The sequence below is a fragment of the Hemitrygon akajei genome, chromosome 1 (genome assembly GCF_048418815.1).
Source record: "Hemitrygon akajei chromosome 1, sHemAka1.3, whole genome shotgun sequence".
Classification (NCBI taxonomy): domain Eukaryota; kingdom Metazoa; phylum Chordata; class Chondrichthyes; order Myliobatiformes; family Dasyatidae; genus Hemitrygon; species Hemitrygon akajei.
The window spans coordinates 190,247,774-190,263,687 of record NC_133124.1 but is presented as its reverse complement, the minus strand read 5'-3'; the positions used below and the strand labels follow the sequence as shown (position 1 = coordinate 190,263,687).

At 44.0% G+C, this 15,914-nt stretch overlaps 1 protein-coding gene across 5 annotated transcripts in view; it reads left to right on the top strand.

Annotated features, from left to right (window-relative positions):
• The window catches only part of LOC140733760 (lysoplasmalogenase TMEM86A-like), a 28,696-nt gene extending 13,241 nt beyond the window's left edge, over positions 1-15,455 (top strand). For 4 of the 5 annotated variants that reach the window (XM_073057512.1, XM_073057502.1, XM_073057524.1 and 1 more), the window contains 2 exons: positions 9,439-9,700; positions 14,228-15,455. In XM_073057512.1, the coding sequence (XP_072913613.1) occupies positions 9,439-9,700; positions 14,228-14,640 (675 nt within the window). In that variant the 3' untranslated portion in view covers positions 14,641-15,455. Of the gene's footprint in view, positions 1-123; positions 190-9,438; positions 9,701-14,227 lie in introns of those variants that run through there. The other variant, XM_073057518.1, reaches the window with a different exon arrangement.
• The last annotated feature ends 459 nt before the right edge of the window (positions 15,456-15,914 follow it).

Genomic DNA, 15,914 nt, shown 5'->3' with positions numbered 1-15,914 from the left:
CCTCTCCAATACAGTTAATGTCCTTCCAATCTCCCAGTGGTCAGAACTGTGCCTGGCACTGCGGATGTGGTCTAACCAATGGTTAATAAAATTTTGCCTTAGTCTTGTCTGTGAAGAACGTGACGATGACTAGAGTGACGGCAGGACCAACCAGGGATGAAAGAGGAAAAGTGCCTGGAGCCAGAGGAGGTACAGTAGGTGGGGTCCGTGATGAATACTTTGCTTCAGTATTTGCCAATGAGAGGGACTTTGGCACAGAATGGGCTAATGTGCTGGAACATGTTGACATTTGGAAGGAGAGAGCTGGAACATTAGGAAAGATAAATCCGTGGGGCCCCAGGGGATATACCCCAGGTTACCGTGGGAAGTGAGGGAAGAGATTGCTGCACCTTTGGCGATTATCCTTGTGACCTCACTGGCCACAGGAGTATTACCAGTTAATGACGGGTGACAAATGTTATTCCTTTATTCAAGAAAGGTAATAGGCATAATCCTGGGAATTATTGACCAGTTAGTCTTACATCAACAGTAGATGAACTATTGGAGAGGATTCTTAGAGAGAGGATTTACAAGCATTTGGAGAAGCATAGTCTGATTAGGGATGTTCAGCATGGATTTGTGAGGGCCAGACCATGCCTTACAATGACTGAATTCTCTGAGGAAGTGATAAAAGAAATTAAACCATAGAACCATAGAACATTACAGCACAGAAACAAGCCTTTTGGCCCTTCTTGGCTGTGCCGAACCATTTTTCTGCCTAGTCCCACTGACCTGCACCTGGATCATATCCCTCCATACCCCTCTCATCCATGTACCTGTCCAAGTTTTTCTTAAATGTCAAAAGTGAGCCCGCATTTACCACTTCATCTGGCAGCTCCCACCACTCTCTGTGTGAAGAAGACCCCCTCTAATGTTCCCTTTAAACTTTTTCCCCTTCACCCTTAACCCATGTCCTCTGGTTTTTTTCCTCCCCTAGCCTCAGTGGAAAAAGCCTGCTTGCATTTACTCTATCTATACCCATCATAATTTTATATACCTCTATCACGTCTCCCCTTAATGAAGGTAAAGCAATGGGTGTGGTGTATATAGATTTTAGTAAGGTGTTTGACATGGGAGGCTCATTCAGAAAGTCAGGGGGCATGAGATCCAGGGAAATTTGGCTGCATGGATGCATACAGTCCACAGAAGGCAAGGGGTGATAGTAGATGGAACATATTCTGCATGGACAACAGAGACCACTGGAGTTGTGCAGGGATTGACTCTGGGACCGCTTACTGTGTGACTTTTTTTTATAAATGCCAGGAAGTGGGAAGGTGGGTTAGTAGGTGTGCAGATGACACTAAGGTTGGTGGTGTTGTGGATCGAGTACAAGGTAGCCACAGGTTACAACGGGATATTGTTAGGATGTAGAGCTAGGCTGAGAAGTGGCAGATAAGTGTGGTGAAGTCACACACTTTTGAAGATCAAACTTGAAGGCAGAGGGTTAATGGCAAACTTGAAGGGTTAATGGCAGGATTCTCCATAGCGTGGATGAACAGAGAAATCTTGTGGTCCATGTCCATAGATCCCTCAAAGTTGTCATGCAAGTTGATAGGGTGCTTAAGAAGTTGTGCAGTGTGTTAGTCTTCATTAGGCTGGAGGCTGAGTTCAAAAGCTGTGAGGTGGTGTTGCAGCTCTACAAACCTGGTTAGTCCACTTGGAGTATTGTGTTGAATTCTGGTTGCCTCATAGGAAGGATGTAGAAGCTTTAGAGAGGGTGCAGAGGAGATTTACCAGGATGCTGCCTAGATTACAGAGCATGTCTTATGAGGATAGGTTGAGTGAACGAGGGCTTTTCTCTTTGGAGTGAAGGAGGATGAGAGATGTATAAGATGATAAGGGGCATAGATAGAGTGGACAGCCAGAATGGAAGTAGCTAATATGAGGGGGCATAATTTTAATGGGACTGGAGAAAATTATAGAGTGAATATCAGAGCTGGATTTTTACACAGCGTGATGGGTGCATGGAATGTGCTAGCAGGGGTGGTGGTAGAGACAGACACAATAAGAGACTCGGATAGGCACATGAAGAAGAAGAAAGCCATCGGGATGCCATCGTGACAGCGTTTTGTTTAGCAGGCTTTCTTGTTTTTACGAGGCCGAGTTGCTAGCTCGACGCTCAACCCAGAAAGCGTGCGAGGGAGCCGGCTGGATTCGAACTCGGGAGCCTTCGCTCTAGAGTCCGGCGCTGTTGCCACTACGCCACCAGCTGGCCGGGTAGGCACATGGATGAAAGAAAAATGAAAGAAAAATCTGGGAAGAAAGCATTAGATTGATCTTGGAATAGGTTAAAGTTCAGCACACCATCATGGGCTGAAGGGCCTGTACCCTGCCATACTGTTCTATGTTCTACATAAATCTCTCAACTCACTTAATCTAAGTTCCAGGTAATAGTGACAGGTATCCCTAATGTTTTCTTCACCAACTTGTCTAACTATGCTGCCACTTTCCGAGAACAATAGACTTGTATAACAAGGTCCTTTTGTTCCTCAATACTTCCATGGGTCCTACCATCCTTTGTACGACAGATAGCCTTACTAGTCGCGCCAAAGGTGCATGACTTTGCACTTTTCATCTGCCATTGCTCTGTTAATCTTAACAACTGATCAAAAGAGGCTGCAGAGGGTTGTCTACTCAGCCATTCCATCATTAGCACAAGCCTCTCCACCATCCAGCACATCTTCAAAAGGTGATGCCCTAAGAAGGCCGAATCCATCATTAAGAATGACGTCCACTATCAGGACATGCTAACTTCTCATTACTACCGTCAGGGAGGAGGATGATGCAGGAGGGAGATTGAAAATTTGCTTGAGTGGTGTAATAACAACAACCTCTCACTCAATGTCAATAAGACCAAGGAACTGATAGTAGACGTAAGGAGAGGGAAACCGAAGGTCCACGAACCTGTAATCATTGGAGATTCGGAGGTGGAGAGGGTCGGTATCTTTAAATTCCTGGGTGGAGGATCTGTCTTGGGCCCATCATATAAATATAATTGCAAAGAAAGCACATCAGTGCCTCAGGAGTCTGCGGAGATTCGGCATGTCATCAAAACCAGTGGCAAGCTTCTATAGATGTGTGGTGAAAAGTGTGCTGACTGATTGCATTGTGGCCTGGTATGGGAACGCCAAGACCTTTGAGTGGAAAATCCTACAAAAGGTAGTGGATTCAGCCCAGTCCATCAAGGATAAAGCTCTCTCAACCATTAAACACATCTACATGAAACATTACCGTAGAAAAGCAGCATCCATCGTCAAAGATCCTCACCACCCAGGCCATGCTCTTTTCTCGATGCTGCCATCAGGTAGAAGGTACAAGAGCCTCAGGACTCGCACCACCAGGTTCAACAACAGTTACTATCCCTCATCTATCAGGCTCTTGAACAAAAGAGGATAACTACCCTCATTCTACTTCTGGTGTTGCCTCAACTGATGGTCTCACTTTAAGGACTCTTTATCTTGCTCTTTCATGCTCATTATTTATTGCTGTTTATATATATCTGCATTTGCACAGTTTGTTCTCCATTGATCCTGTTTACAGTTCCTGTTCTATAGATTTGCCACGTGTGCCTGCAGAAAAAGAATGTGGTGACGTGTATGTACTCTGATCATAGGTTTTACTGTGAACTTTGAGGTTCAGGAGCCCGGAAAACCAACTCAGATGTTTTAGTATCAGTTTCTGCCCCTCTGCCATCAGACTTTTGCGTAGCCCATGAGCCTCGCTATCTCCCTTTTGCACTAACTTATTTATTTTATTTCTTATTGTAACTTATGGTCATGTCTTTTTAATAGCTTGCACTGCACTGTTGCCACAAACAACAAATTTCATGATACACATCAGTGATAATAAACCCAATTCTGACTAACAGCACTGCATAGCCTATAGTGATTGCCTTCATCGCCAATACCACACTCAGTAAATACACTAGCCTTACCTCCTACCTCATATTCAAAGCACCAGTGTATGTAATGAGGAGTAAGGGTCCTGGCATTGAATCCCGTGGTACATCTCTGGGCTCAGGCTTCTAGTCACAAAACAACACACGTTAATCCTGTGGCTCGGCATTTTTTTCCATGAAATTCCTAACCACTGATGCCGGACTCACTGGCCTGTATTTTCCTCCCTTATCCCTGCTGTCTTCCAGTCATCTGGCACCTCACCTGTGGTGAGCAAGGATTTAAAAATCTCTTGCCTTAGGCTGTGAGCTTAGCATTTGTGCACTGTAATCCATCAGATCAAGGATCAACTTTATTCATCAAATATGTGTTAGTAATTTGGTGTGGAGTGTTGGCGTGGCATTCACCTAAAAACATTCTGTTTCATGTCGTACCTATATACCTGATCTTCTGGTTAGGAAGTCGAGGACACAATTGAGAGGTACAGAGGCCAGGTTCTGCAACTTCTCAGTCAGGATTGTGGGAATGATGGTATTAAATGCTGAACAATAGTCGATGAACAGCATCCTGTTTCTGTTGTCCAGGTGCATGGAGAGTCATTGAGATTGCGTCTGTCGTTGGCCTATTGTGGTGAGAGGCAAATTGCAGTGGTTCCAGGTCCTTGCTGAGGCAGGAGTTCAGTCTAGCCATGACCAACCTCTCAAAGCATTTCATCACTGTAGATGTGAGTGCTACCGGGTGATAGTCATTAAGGCAGCTCACGTTATTCTTCTTAAGCACTGGTATAATTGTTACCTTTTTGAAGCAAGTGGGAACTTCCACCCATAGCAGTGAGAGGTTGAAAATGTCCTGGAATACACCCACCAGTTGGTTGGCACAGGTTTTCAGAGCCTCACCAGGTACTCCATCGGGACCTTCCACCTTGCGAGGGTTCACTCTCTTTAAAGACAGCCTAACGTTGGCCTCTGAGACAGAGATCACAGAGTCATCAGGTGCAGCAGGGATCTTCACAGCTGTAGTTGTGTTCTCCTTTTCAATGCGTGCATAGAAGGCGTTGAGTTCATCTGGTAGTGAAGCATCACTGCCATTCATGCTATTGGGTTTCACTTTGTAGGAAGTAATGTCTTGCAGACCCTGCCAGAGTTGCCGTGCATCCAATTTGTCACCTCCAACCTCATTCGAAATCGTCTCTTCGTCCTTGAAATAGCCCTCCACAGATCATACCTGGTTTTCTGGTACAGGCCTGGGTCGCCAGACTTGAATGTCACAGATCTAGCCTTCAGCAGATGACGTACCTCTTGGTTCATCCATGGCTTTTGGTTTGGGAATGTACAGTAAGTCTTTGTGGGCACACACCCATCCACACAGGTTTTAATGAAGTCCGTAACAACTGCAGCATTCTCATCCAGGTCCGAAGTTGAATCCTTGAATACAGTTCAGTCCACTGATTCAAAGCAGTCCTGTAGGCGTTTCTGTGCTTCCCTTGTCCATACCTTCTTGGTCCTCACTACTGGTGCTGCAGTCTTCAGTCTCTGCCTCTACTTGGGGAGTAGTACAGCCAGGTGATCAAGTGAGGGCGTGGAATAGCGTGGTAGGCATTCTTGATGGTGGTGTAACAATGGTCCAGTGTGTTGTTTCCTCTGGTATTGCAAGTGATTTGTTGATGGTAATTGCTGAGTGATTTTTCAGACAGGGTGGTTAAAATCTCCCAAAACAATGGTGAAGTTGATCCCATTGCTCGGATCATCTAAAGCCTGATTGACATTGGCCTGAGGTGATATGTATACCGCTACCAAAGCGATCACAGAAATCTCCTGTGGTAGGTAAAATGGACAGCACTTAACTGCAAGATATTCCAGGTCTGGTGAGCAGAATTGGGACAGCACTGATATATTTGTGCACCATGAAGAGTTGATCATGGGGCATACTCCTCCACCTCTGATTTTGAGAGACTCTACAGATCTATCCTGACGGTGTATAGTAAATCTGTTGATCTGAATCACTGCATCTGGTACGGAAGGGGTTAACTAGGATTCCGTGAAACTAAGGACACACGTGGTCCTAATGCCCCTCTGTTTCAGGACCCTGGCTCTGAGGTCATCGATTTTATTCACCAGAGACTGCACGTTTGCCAGCAAGACAGTTGGTATTGGGAGTTTAAAACCCCGTTTCCATAAACGTACTTGTAACCCTGACGTACATCCGCACTTCCTCCGTGGGCACTTCCGTCACAGTCAGAGTTGTTTCCGTCAGTTTTAAGCAGCGATAGTTTGTTTAAACACATTAAGACATCTTTGTTGACTGTACTGACCTTGGAAGCAGTTGTGCTTTTTAGCTGTATCAGGCTGAAACAAGAATACTTAATCGTATCCATTAAGAGCTCTGCTGCTCCACAATCTCTTCAGCTACCTCTTCCAGAACCCTTAATACTTTAAGTTTGCCCACCATTTCTTTGTCCCCATTACTACCTCTCCAACATCATTTTCCAGCAGTCCAATATCCATTCTCGCCTCTCTTTCACTCTTTATATATCTGAAAAAAACTCTGATATTATTGGCTAGCTGACCTTCATATATCATCTTTTCTCTCCTTATATATATATTTTAGTTGCCTTCTATTGGTTTTAAAAGCTGCTCGATCTTTTAACCTTCCCCTAATTTTTGCTATATTATGTTCTCTCTCTTTTGCTGCCTTTGACTTCCCTTGTCAGCCACGGTTGCCTTGTCCTCCCATAGGATTCTACTTAATTTTTGTTATGTATCTATCCTGCGCATTCCGAGCTGCCCCAGGAACTCCAGCCATTGCTGTTCTGCCCACATTCCTGCTAGTGTCCCCTTCCAATCAACTTCGGCCAGCTCCTCTCTTGTGCCCCTGTAATTCTCTTTACTCCACTGACATATCTGACTTATCTTCTTCCGCGCAAACTGCAGGATGAATTCTATCATATTATAATCACTGACTTCTAAGAGTTCCTTTACCTTAAGCTCTCTAATCAAATCTGGATCATTACGCAACACCCATCAACAAATGTCTATCCCCTAGTGGGCTCAATCCCAAGCTGTTCTAAAAAAACATCTTGGAGGCATCCCTCAAGCTCCCCCTCTTGGGATGTAGCACTAACTTGATTTTCCCAACCTACCTGCATATTGAAATCCTCCTTGACTATCATAACATTTGCCCTTTATACATACCTTTTCTATCTCCCATTGTAATTTATATTCCTCATCCTGGCCACTATTCGGAGGCCTGTCTATATCTCCCACCAGGGTCTTTTTACCCTTACGGTTTCTTAGCTCTACCCACAAGGGCTCTACATCTTCCGATCCTATGTCACCTTTCTCTAACCAACAGAGTCATCCTGTTCTCTCTGCCTACCTGTCTGTCTTTTTGACACAAGGTTTATCCTTGGATAGTAAGCTCCCAACTATAACCTTCTTTCAGCCACAACTCAGTGATGCCCACAATGTCGTACCTGCCAATATCTCACTGCAAGATCATCTGCTGTCCGACCCCTAACAATTGAATCTCCTTTCACTATCGTCCTGCCTGACTTTACCCTTCCCTGTTGATTCTAAGGCCTGCCCACAGTGCCACTAGCCTGGCTGTTGTTGCTGTGTGCTGATAGGTCAGCTCCCTGATGACTACATTTTGGTAGCCTGAAATCTCATATCTCATAGGGAAGAGCATTCTCCAGCCTGAACTACCATCCTGTTGTACCATTAATTCTCAAACTTTAAGTCTAGCCTACGACTGTTCTGGCCCAAGTCTGTTGAAGCAAAGCGTGAACTCTCTAACACTATCCGCTCACGTAATGACCGCTCGGCTTACACCTCCCATCTTTTTACTGGTCCTTGCTAATTTGCTACTGACCCATGTAATCTCCCGCTCTGTAGACAAGTCGTGATGGGCTCGCTCGCTTTTTTAAAACCGGCGGGTAAAATTCATGAGGAACTGTTTCCAAGTCATGATCGGCCCTGCTCGCTTTTTAAAACTGGCTTGTAAGACCCACAAGGAACTGCGTCTAACTCACTGCATGATTTCCTACTCGCTCGATAAGTCATGATGGGCTCGCTTGCTTTTGAGAAGTGGCGCACAGGGAACTGTCCCTAACTCAATGCATGATCTCCCTCTCCGCAAATGGTGGGGTACCGTGTACGGTTTTGGTTACTTGTTTTATAGGTAAGTAATGGTTAAACTGGTAAGAGTGCAGAAAAGAATTGTAAGGACGCTGTCAGAATTAGAGACAACTTGATAAACCCGAGGAGCTTGGCTCCCTTCGTAAAATCAGAAGTAACTAGTCTGGGTGTTGTCCTTGATTCAGATTTGACTTTTTAAATCCCTCATAAAGAAAGTGACTGGAGCAGCATTTCTACACTTGAGAAATATTGCAAAGGAACGTTCATTTCGGTCACGTAATGATGCTGAGAAACTAAATCATGCCTTTATATCGAATGGACTAGACCACTGCAATTAACTTTTTACTGGCCTTGCAAAGCAACCTATTGACAAACTTCAACTCATTCAGAACACTGCTAATAGACTTTTCACAAAAACCAGGATGAGGGAATTTATCATTTCCTGTGGTAGCTACTTTGCAGTGTCTTCCTGTATCTTTGAGAAATTTAAAGTTCTCTTCCTTACCTTTAGAGCTCTCAACGGTCTGGGGCCGGAGTACATAACAGAATCTTCTTCCTGCTCAACCTCTTAGGTCTTCTAAATTTAAATAGATAATTGGCAATTCACCTTTCTTTTTGAACTATCCTCCTAAACTGTGGAATTCAACACCAAAAAACTCTTAATGCATGCAGGCTCAGTTGACGCTTCTAAAGGCCAATTCAAAATTTATTTACTTAACCTTGCTTTTAACTAACATCTTTTGGTCTTTTATTTTCATGTTTACATTTTCATATTTGTGCATTTATCCCATTGTAAAGCTCTTTGAACTTCATCATGAAAAGTATTCTATAGATCATGTTATTAATATTATTAGAGGGTCTGGGTTACAGGGAGAGGTTGGCCAGGCTAGATCTTTATTCTCTGAACAAAGGAGAATGAGGGGTGGTTTTTCAGAATGGTTTAAAGTTCTGAGAAGCATAGTTAAGATGGTAACAGTCTTTTCCCCAGGTTTGTGGAGTCCAAAACTAGGGGTTATAGATTTAGGGTAAGAGGTAGTAAATTAGGGACAAAAGAGGGAAATGGGTGGTTTTATAGGTATATATTTTTTTAGCATATTGTGTGTTATTAATAACAAGGAATAAGATGGGTGAACAAACATTTCAGAGAATACAGAAATGAAAAGCAGGAATAAATGTCGGGTTTCCTAGAAAATTAAGCTTCTGGCGGCTTCTGGGAAAAGAATGTTATCTAAATATACTTGATTTTGAAACATGTAGGATTTCAAATAGGCATTAAAGTGAGTGTTAATGGTTCAGGGGGTTGTGTGGTGTTATGAGAAGAATGCATTACATTGCAGACAGTCATTTGCTGATTTCTTGGCCGGCAGATTAACGAGATGCGAATGTTGATCCCTTTCTTCATAACTGCCTGCATCTACATAGTCATCAGCCAGGACTCTTTGATTTCCCTTTGGGTGCGGGCACTGAGCAAAGTATTGCCAATCATCTGTTTGTGCATTTTGATTCTGAGTTATGGAAAAGGGTTCATACATCGTCACCGCAAAGTTTGGAAACTACTCGCAGGCCTCTTCTTTTCAGCAATGGGTGACTTGCTTCTGGTCGAGCAGAATCTTAAGATTTTCATTGGAGGTGAGTCAAATCAGGTCACTTTTTATTGTCATTTTGACCATAACTGCTGGTACAGTACATAGTAAAAATGAGACAACGTTTGTTCAGGACCATGGTGTTACATGACACAGTACAAAAACTAGACTGAACTATGTAAAAAACAACACAGAAAAAAGCTACACCAGACTACAGACCTAGCCAGGACTGCATAAAGTGCACAAAACAGTGCAGGCATTACAATAAATAATAAACAAGACAATAGGGCAGTAAGGTGTCAGTCCAGGCTCTGGGTATTGAGGAGTCTGATAGCTTGGGGGAAGAAACTGTTACAATGTCTGGTCGTGAGAGCCTGAATGCTTTGGTGCCTTTTCCCAGATGGCAGGAGGGAGAAGAGTTTGTATGAGGGGTGTGTGGGGTCCTTCATAATGCTGTAATATTCAGAAACTCTCACACAGACGGGGGACAGAATGTGAATATTGTAATATTGTGGTGATATATACATGAGTGTCCTTAATTGGCAACACTTGACCTGGGACCAGAGGCAACTTGCCTTCACATCAGGAACAAAAGTTGAAAGTAAATTTATTACCAAAGCACACACAGCACTGAATCTCATGGTAATAAATGGTAACATATACAGTACTGTGCAAAAGTCTTTGGCACCCGTAGCTACATGTAACTGTTCTTCAACCTGCCCAATGGTGGTAGTGAGAAGAGGGAATGACCTGGATGGTTGGGGGGTCCTTAATGACAGATGTTACTTTCTTGTGGCATTGCTCCGTGTAAATGTATTCAACGGTGGGGTGGGCGATGCTTGTGATGAACTGGTGGTGTCTACCCCTGCTAACCGGGAAGTTTTGCTGAATGTCGAGGGATTGCTCCATCCTTCTGGCTACAATTGAAAGTGGGATGTAAACACAGAACACAGGCAATGCGGCTATGATGTTGTACTGACCTTATAACCTACTCCAAGTAAAATCTAATGCCTCCCAGATAGCCCTTCATTTTTCTTTCGTCTGTGTGCCTATCCAAGAGTCTCTTAAATGATCCCAATGTTTCTGTCACCATCACCATCCCAGGCAGTGTGTTCCACGCATGCACTACACTCCGTGTAAAAAAAAAAAAACTTCCTCTGACATCCCCTTCAATCACCTTAAAATTATTCCCTTTTGTTATCACGATTTCTGCCCTGGTAAAAGGTACTGGCAGTCCACTCTATCGATACCTCTTATTGTTTTATAGATCTCAAGTTCCTCTCATTCTCCTTCGCTCCAGAAGGAAAAGCACCAGCTTGCTCAGCCGTTCCTCAATATACGCGTTCTCTAATCCAGGCAAATCACCCATTCTAAAGTTTCCATAACCTTCCTCCATTGAGGCCATCAGAACTGAACACAATAATCCAATTGTGGTCTAACTGGAGTTTTATAAAGCTGCAATATTACCTCATGGCTCTTGAACTCACTCTCCTTGACTTATGAAGGCCAACACACTATCAGGTTGTGCAGCAACTTTGAGGGATCTATGGTCAGACCCCAAGCTTACTCTGTTCCACCACACTTCTAAGAATCCTGCCGTTGACGCTGTACTCCGCCTTCAAGTTTGACTTTTCAAAGTGTATCACTTCACACTTTTCCAGGATGAACTCCGTCTGCCATGAAGCAGCAAATCAAATTGAAAAAAAAGCTCTGAAGAATGTGGAGTAATGTTCTGTCTTGGAACCAATGCCACGCTATTTGAATTGTGGCTCATCACATATTTATGGCAGCAGGTAGTGACCCAGATCCAGCCATGACCTCCAGTTCTGACAGTGTGGAGATTGCACGTTCTCCCTGTGACTGCCTGGTTTCCTCCTACTTCCCTAAGATGCACACTGGGGTTTAAAGTGGAGTTTTGGAGGTGGGGGTGTAGTAGGAACCAGAGTGCCAGAACAGTTAGTGGAGAGGTTGCAGAGACAGATGTTGGTAAGACCCCAGACAAGGTCGAGAATCAAAAGGTTGAGCATGGTGCAACTAGGGTCTTGAGCTGCGTATATTTCAACGCAAGAAGTACCGTTGGAAAGGCAGATGAGCTCAAGGCATGGATCAACACCTGGAATTAGTCAGATTTGGTTGCAGGAGAGACGGGACTGGCAGCTCAATATTCTGGGGTTCCATGGTTTTAGACGTGACAGGGCAGGGGGTATTAAAGGAGGAGGGGTGATGTCACTACTCAGGGTAAATGTCACAGCAGTGCTCCATCAGGACACACTGGAGAACTCATCTAGTGATGCATTATGGGTGGAACTGAAAAATAAGAAAAGTATGACCATGTTAATGGGGCTATATTAGAGATAACCCAACAGTGCAAGGGATTTAGAGGAATAAATCTGTAGAGAGATCGCAAACTGTTGCAAGAAACACAAGGTTGTTATAGTACGTGATTTTACCTTTCCGCATATTGACATACTGTCAAAGGACTGGATGGGTTAGAGTTTTTCAAATATGTTCTGCAAGTTTCCTTAACCAGTACGTAGAGTCCCAATGAGAGAGTGTGTGATACTTGTTTTGCCATTAAGGAATGAGGCAGGGCAGGTTACAGAAATTTGTGTAGGGGAACACCTTGCGTCTAGTGCCTACGTCATTAGCTTTAAAGTAAGAATGTGCAGGGCAGGTTACAGAAATTTGTGCAGGGGAACACCTTGCATCTAGTGCCTACAACGTCATTAGTAAGTATGTAAAAATATAGGTCTGGTCTGCAGGTTGAGATTCTAAGTTGGAGAAAGGCCAATTTTGATGGTATCAGGAATGATATGGTAAGTAAATTTGGGACAGGCTGTTTTCTGGCAAAGCTATACTTGGTAAGTGAGGGGGGGGGGACCTTCAAAAGTGAAATTTTGAGAGGACAAAGCTTGTATGTGCCTGTCAGACTAAAAGGTAAAGAGAACAAATGTAGGGAACCTTTGTTTCAATTGATATTGAGGACCTGTTTGAGTGAAAAAACGAGCTGCATAGCAGTTATAGGTAGATAGGAACAAATAGGATCCTTATGGAGTGTAAAAAATACAAGGGACTACTTAAAGAAATCAGGAGGGCTAAAAGAAGGCATGAAGTTGCCCTAGCTGACAAGGTGAAGGAGAATCCAAAGGAATTCCACAGGCACGTTAAGAGCAAAAGGATTGCAAGGGACAAAATTGGTCTCTGGAAGACCAGAATGGTAATCCATGTGTGGAGCCGAAGCAGATGGGGGGGATCTTAAATAATGTTTTGCATTTTTATTTTCTCAGGAGATGGACACAGAGTCCATGGAAGTGAAGCAAAGCAACATCAACTTCATGGACCCTGTACAGATTACAGGGGAGGAAGTGGTTGCTACCCTGAGGCAAATCAGGGTGAATAAATCCCCAGGGCCTGACAAGGTGTTCCCTCAAACCCTGTGGGAGGCAAGTGCAGAAATTGCCAGAGCCCTAGAGGAGGTATTTAAATCATCCCTAGGGTAGGAGAGGTACCAGAGTATTGGAGAATACCCATTGTTATTCCGCTGTTCAGGAAAGTCTCTAACCATAATCCAGGAAATTGTAGTCTGGTGAGTCTGACATCAGTTGTGGGAAAGTTATTGGAAGGGACCGGATGTATTATGGATAGCTGTGGACTGATTAAGGATAGTGTGGTCAGTTATGACTTATAGAGTTTTTTCAGAAAGTTACCAGCAAGGTGGATGAAGACAAGGCAGTGGATGTTGTTTATATGGAGGTTCCATGTATTTGATGAGGTCCCACATGGGAGGTTGGTCAAGAACATAGAATATAGGAATTTACAGCACATTACAGGCCCTTCGGCCCACAATATTGTGCTGACCATGTAACCTACTCCAGAGACTGCCTAGAATTTCCCTAGCGCATAGCCCTCTAACTTTCTAAGCTCCACGTACCTTTCTAAGAGGCTCTTAAAAGACCCTCTTCCACCGCCACTGCCGGCAGTGCATTTCACCCAGCACACTCTGTGTGACTTACCTATCTGCAAGCACTTTAAAACTATGTCCCCTCGTGCTAGCCATTCCAGCCCTGGTAAAAATGCCCCGAAGTTTCAGTCACTTGGCATTCAAGATGAGGTAGTAAATTGGATTAGAAATCGGCTTTGTGCCCAGAGAAAGATCCTCTGAAGTAAGGTAAGATCCAGTACCTCATACAAACAACCACTTCCACGTGTGCCCAGGCAGTGAAAGGCAATAGGCAGTCTGAATACTTCTGGGGTATCATCCACACCTCCTCTTGTCTATGACAACGCAGTGAAACAAGCCGAACATTACATCGATTGCGAACTGAGGCCTCCTCCCTTCTCCTTCCTCCAGGCCACGTCAACTTACATCTTGGCTTGCTGTATTCTTTTTTTGTTTAAGTCAGCAAGTAAGTTGCTGGGTGTGCCTAAGTTACTATTTTTAATGGAAACGGTGTCTGTGAAGCCCTTTGCACACAGAAATGGGCTGGGTGCTTCAAGAATCAACTGTAAGTTACGTTGGTTGTGAGCAAGAAGAGAGCCACAGTTGCTGACGTTGTCTCTTTTTTATCTACAGGAGCGGCAATGTTTGCTCTAGCCCACTGCGCCTACACGTGGGCCTTCGGATTCGAGACCCTGAACCTTCGAGCAGGAGGTTTCATTGCTGCTGCGGTCGCTGTGGGCTTGGGCATTCTCAGCAGGTGCTCCACCAGATTTGACCTCCTGCTGCTCAGCCTCTACTGCAGCCTGATTGGGGTCATGGCTTGGCGGGCCAACGCGGAGATCCTGTTCCATCACCAGAAGTCTCCGGCGAAGCTGGTCGGCGCAGTAGGAGCCTGGTTCTTTATGGTATCGGACCTGACATTGGCTGTAAACCTGCTGTGCTTTCCTGTGCCATTTCAGGATGTAATTGTCATGACCACCTACTATACAGCACAAATGCTTATTACCATATCTATTGTAAAAGTTAGCAACAACAAGAGTGACTAGGTTGCCTCTGTTTAGTTACGCAATAGAGATTTCTTTTGATGTTACAGTGCATTTGATATTTTTAGCAAACATCAATGGATTATAAATATTATCTTTAATACAAATCTCCCACTTGTTACCTGTACATATACCAATAGAGTCATAGATCTATAGGGTTCTATAGCATAGATACAGCTGTTTTGTCCCACTGTCTTGTGCCTATCTATACTAATCCTATTTGCCTGCTTTAATTCCATATCCCTCTATGTTCTGCTCTTTCAAGTATCTGCCCAGATGACTTTAAATTTTCCAACTGGTCCCTGCCTGCACCACCTCCTCTGGCAGTTCATTTCATAGGCCGACTGTTCTTTCTGTGAAATAGTTCCCCTCGGATCCCTATTAAACCTCTTCCCTCTCACTCTAAACACAAGCCCTCTACTTTTAGGCAGCCCTACCCTACTTGTGTCTCACAGGTTTATTTGCCTCTCTTTCACGCGGCTTCTCAGCCTTCTTCATGCCAGGGACAGCAGACCCGTACTATCTAAGCAGAATGCTGGAGGAAGTCAGCATCTATGGAGAGACATTTCAGGACTGATTTAAACTTCTTCAGGGTAGGCACCCTTGGAAGAGACTTTGCAGTGTAGCAGTCCAATCACATTATACCCACGCTCTCAATATAACTCAGGTCCTTAAAACCAAGCAACACTCTTGTGAATATTTTCTGCGCCCTCTCTAGCTTGACCGCATCTACAAGGGGTGATTGATAATTTCGAGGCCTAAGATAGAAGGAGTCAATTTTAGAAAACCTAGCACATTTAATTTTCCTACATTTACACACTTAGTCCAGCGGTCGTGGAGCATACGGATCCCCTCTTTGTAGAAGTTGGTGTCTTGGACCTCCAGAAAGTGTCCACAGCTGGGGTGATTGATAAGTTTGTGGCCTAAGGTAGAAGGAGATGAGTTATTAACTTCAAACTTTCTGCATTTTCACTCAAAGAGTTGAGCTGCATGTGCATGTAACAAGAGCTGTATAACTCATCTCCCTCTACCTTAGATGCTCTCGTTACATGCACATGCAGTTCAACTCTTTGAGTGAAAATGCAGAAAGTTTGAAGTTAATAACTCATCTCCTTCTACCTTAGGCCATGAACTTATCATTCACCCCATGCTGTGGGCACTTTCTGGAGGTCCAAGATCTGTATGCTCCACGACCGCTGGACTAAGTGTGTCAATGTAGGAGGGGACTATGTTGAAAAATAAATGTGCTAGGTTTTCTAAAATTGACTCGTCTACCT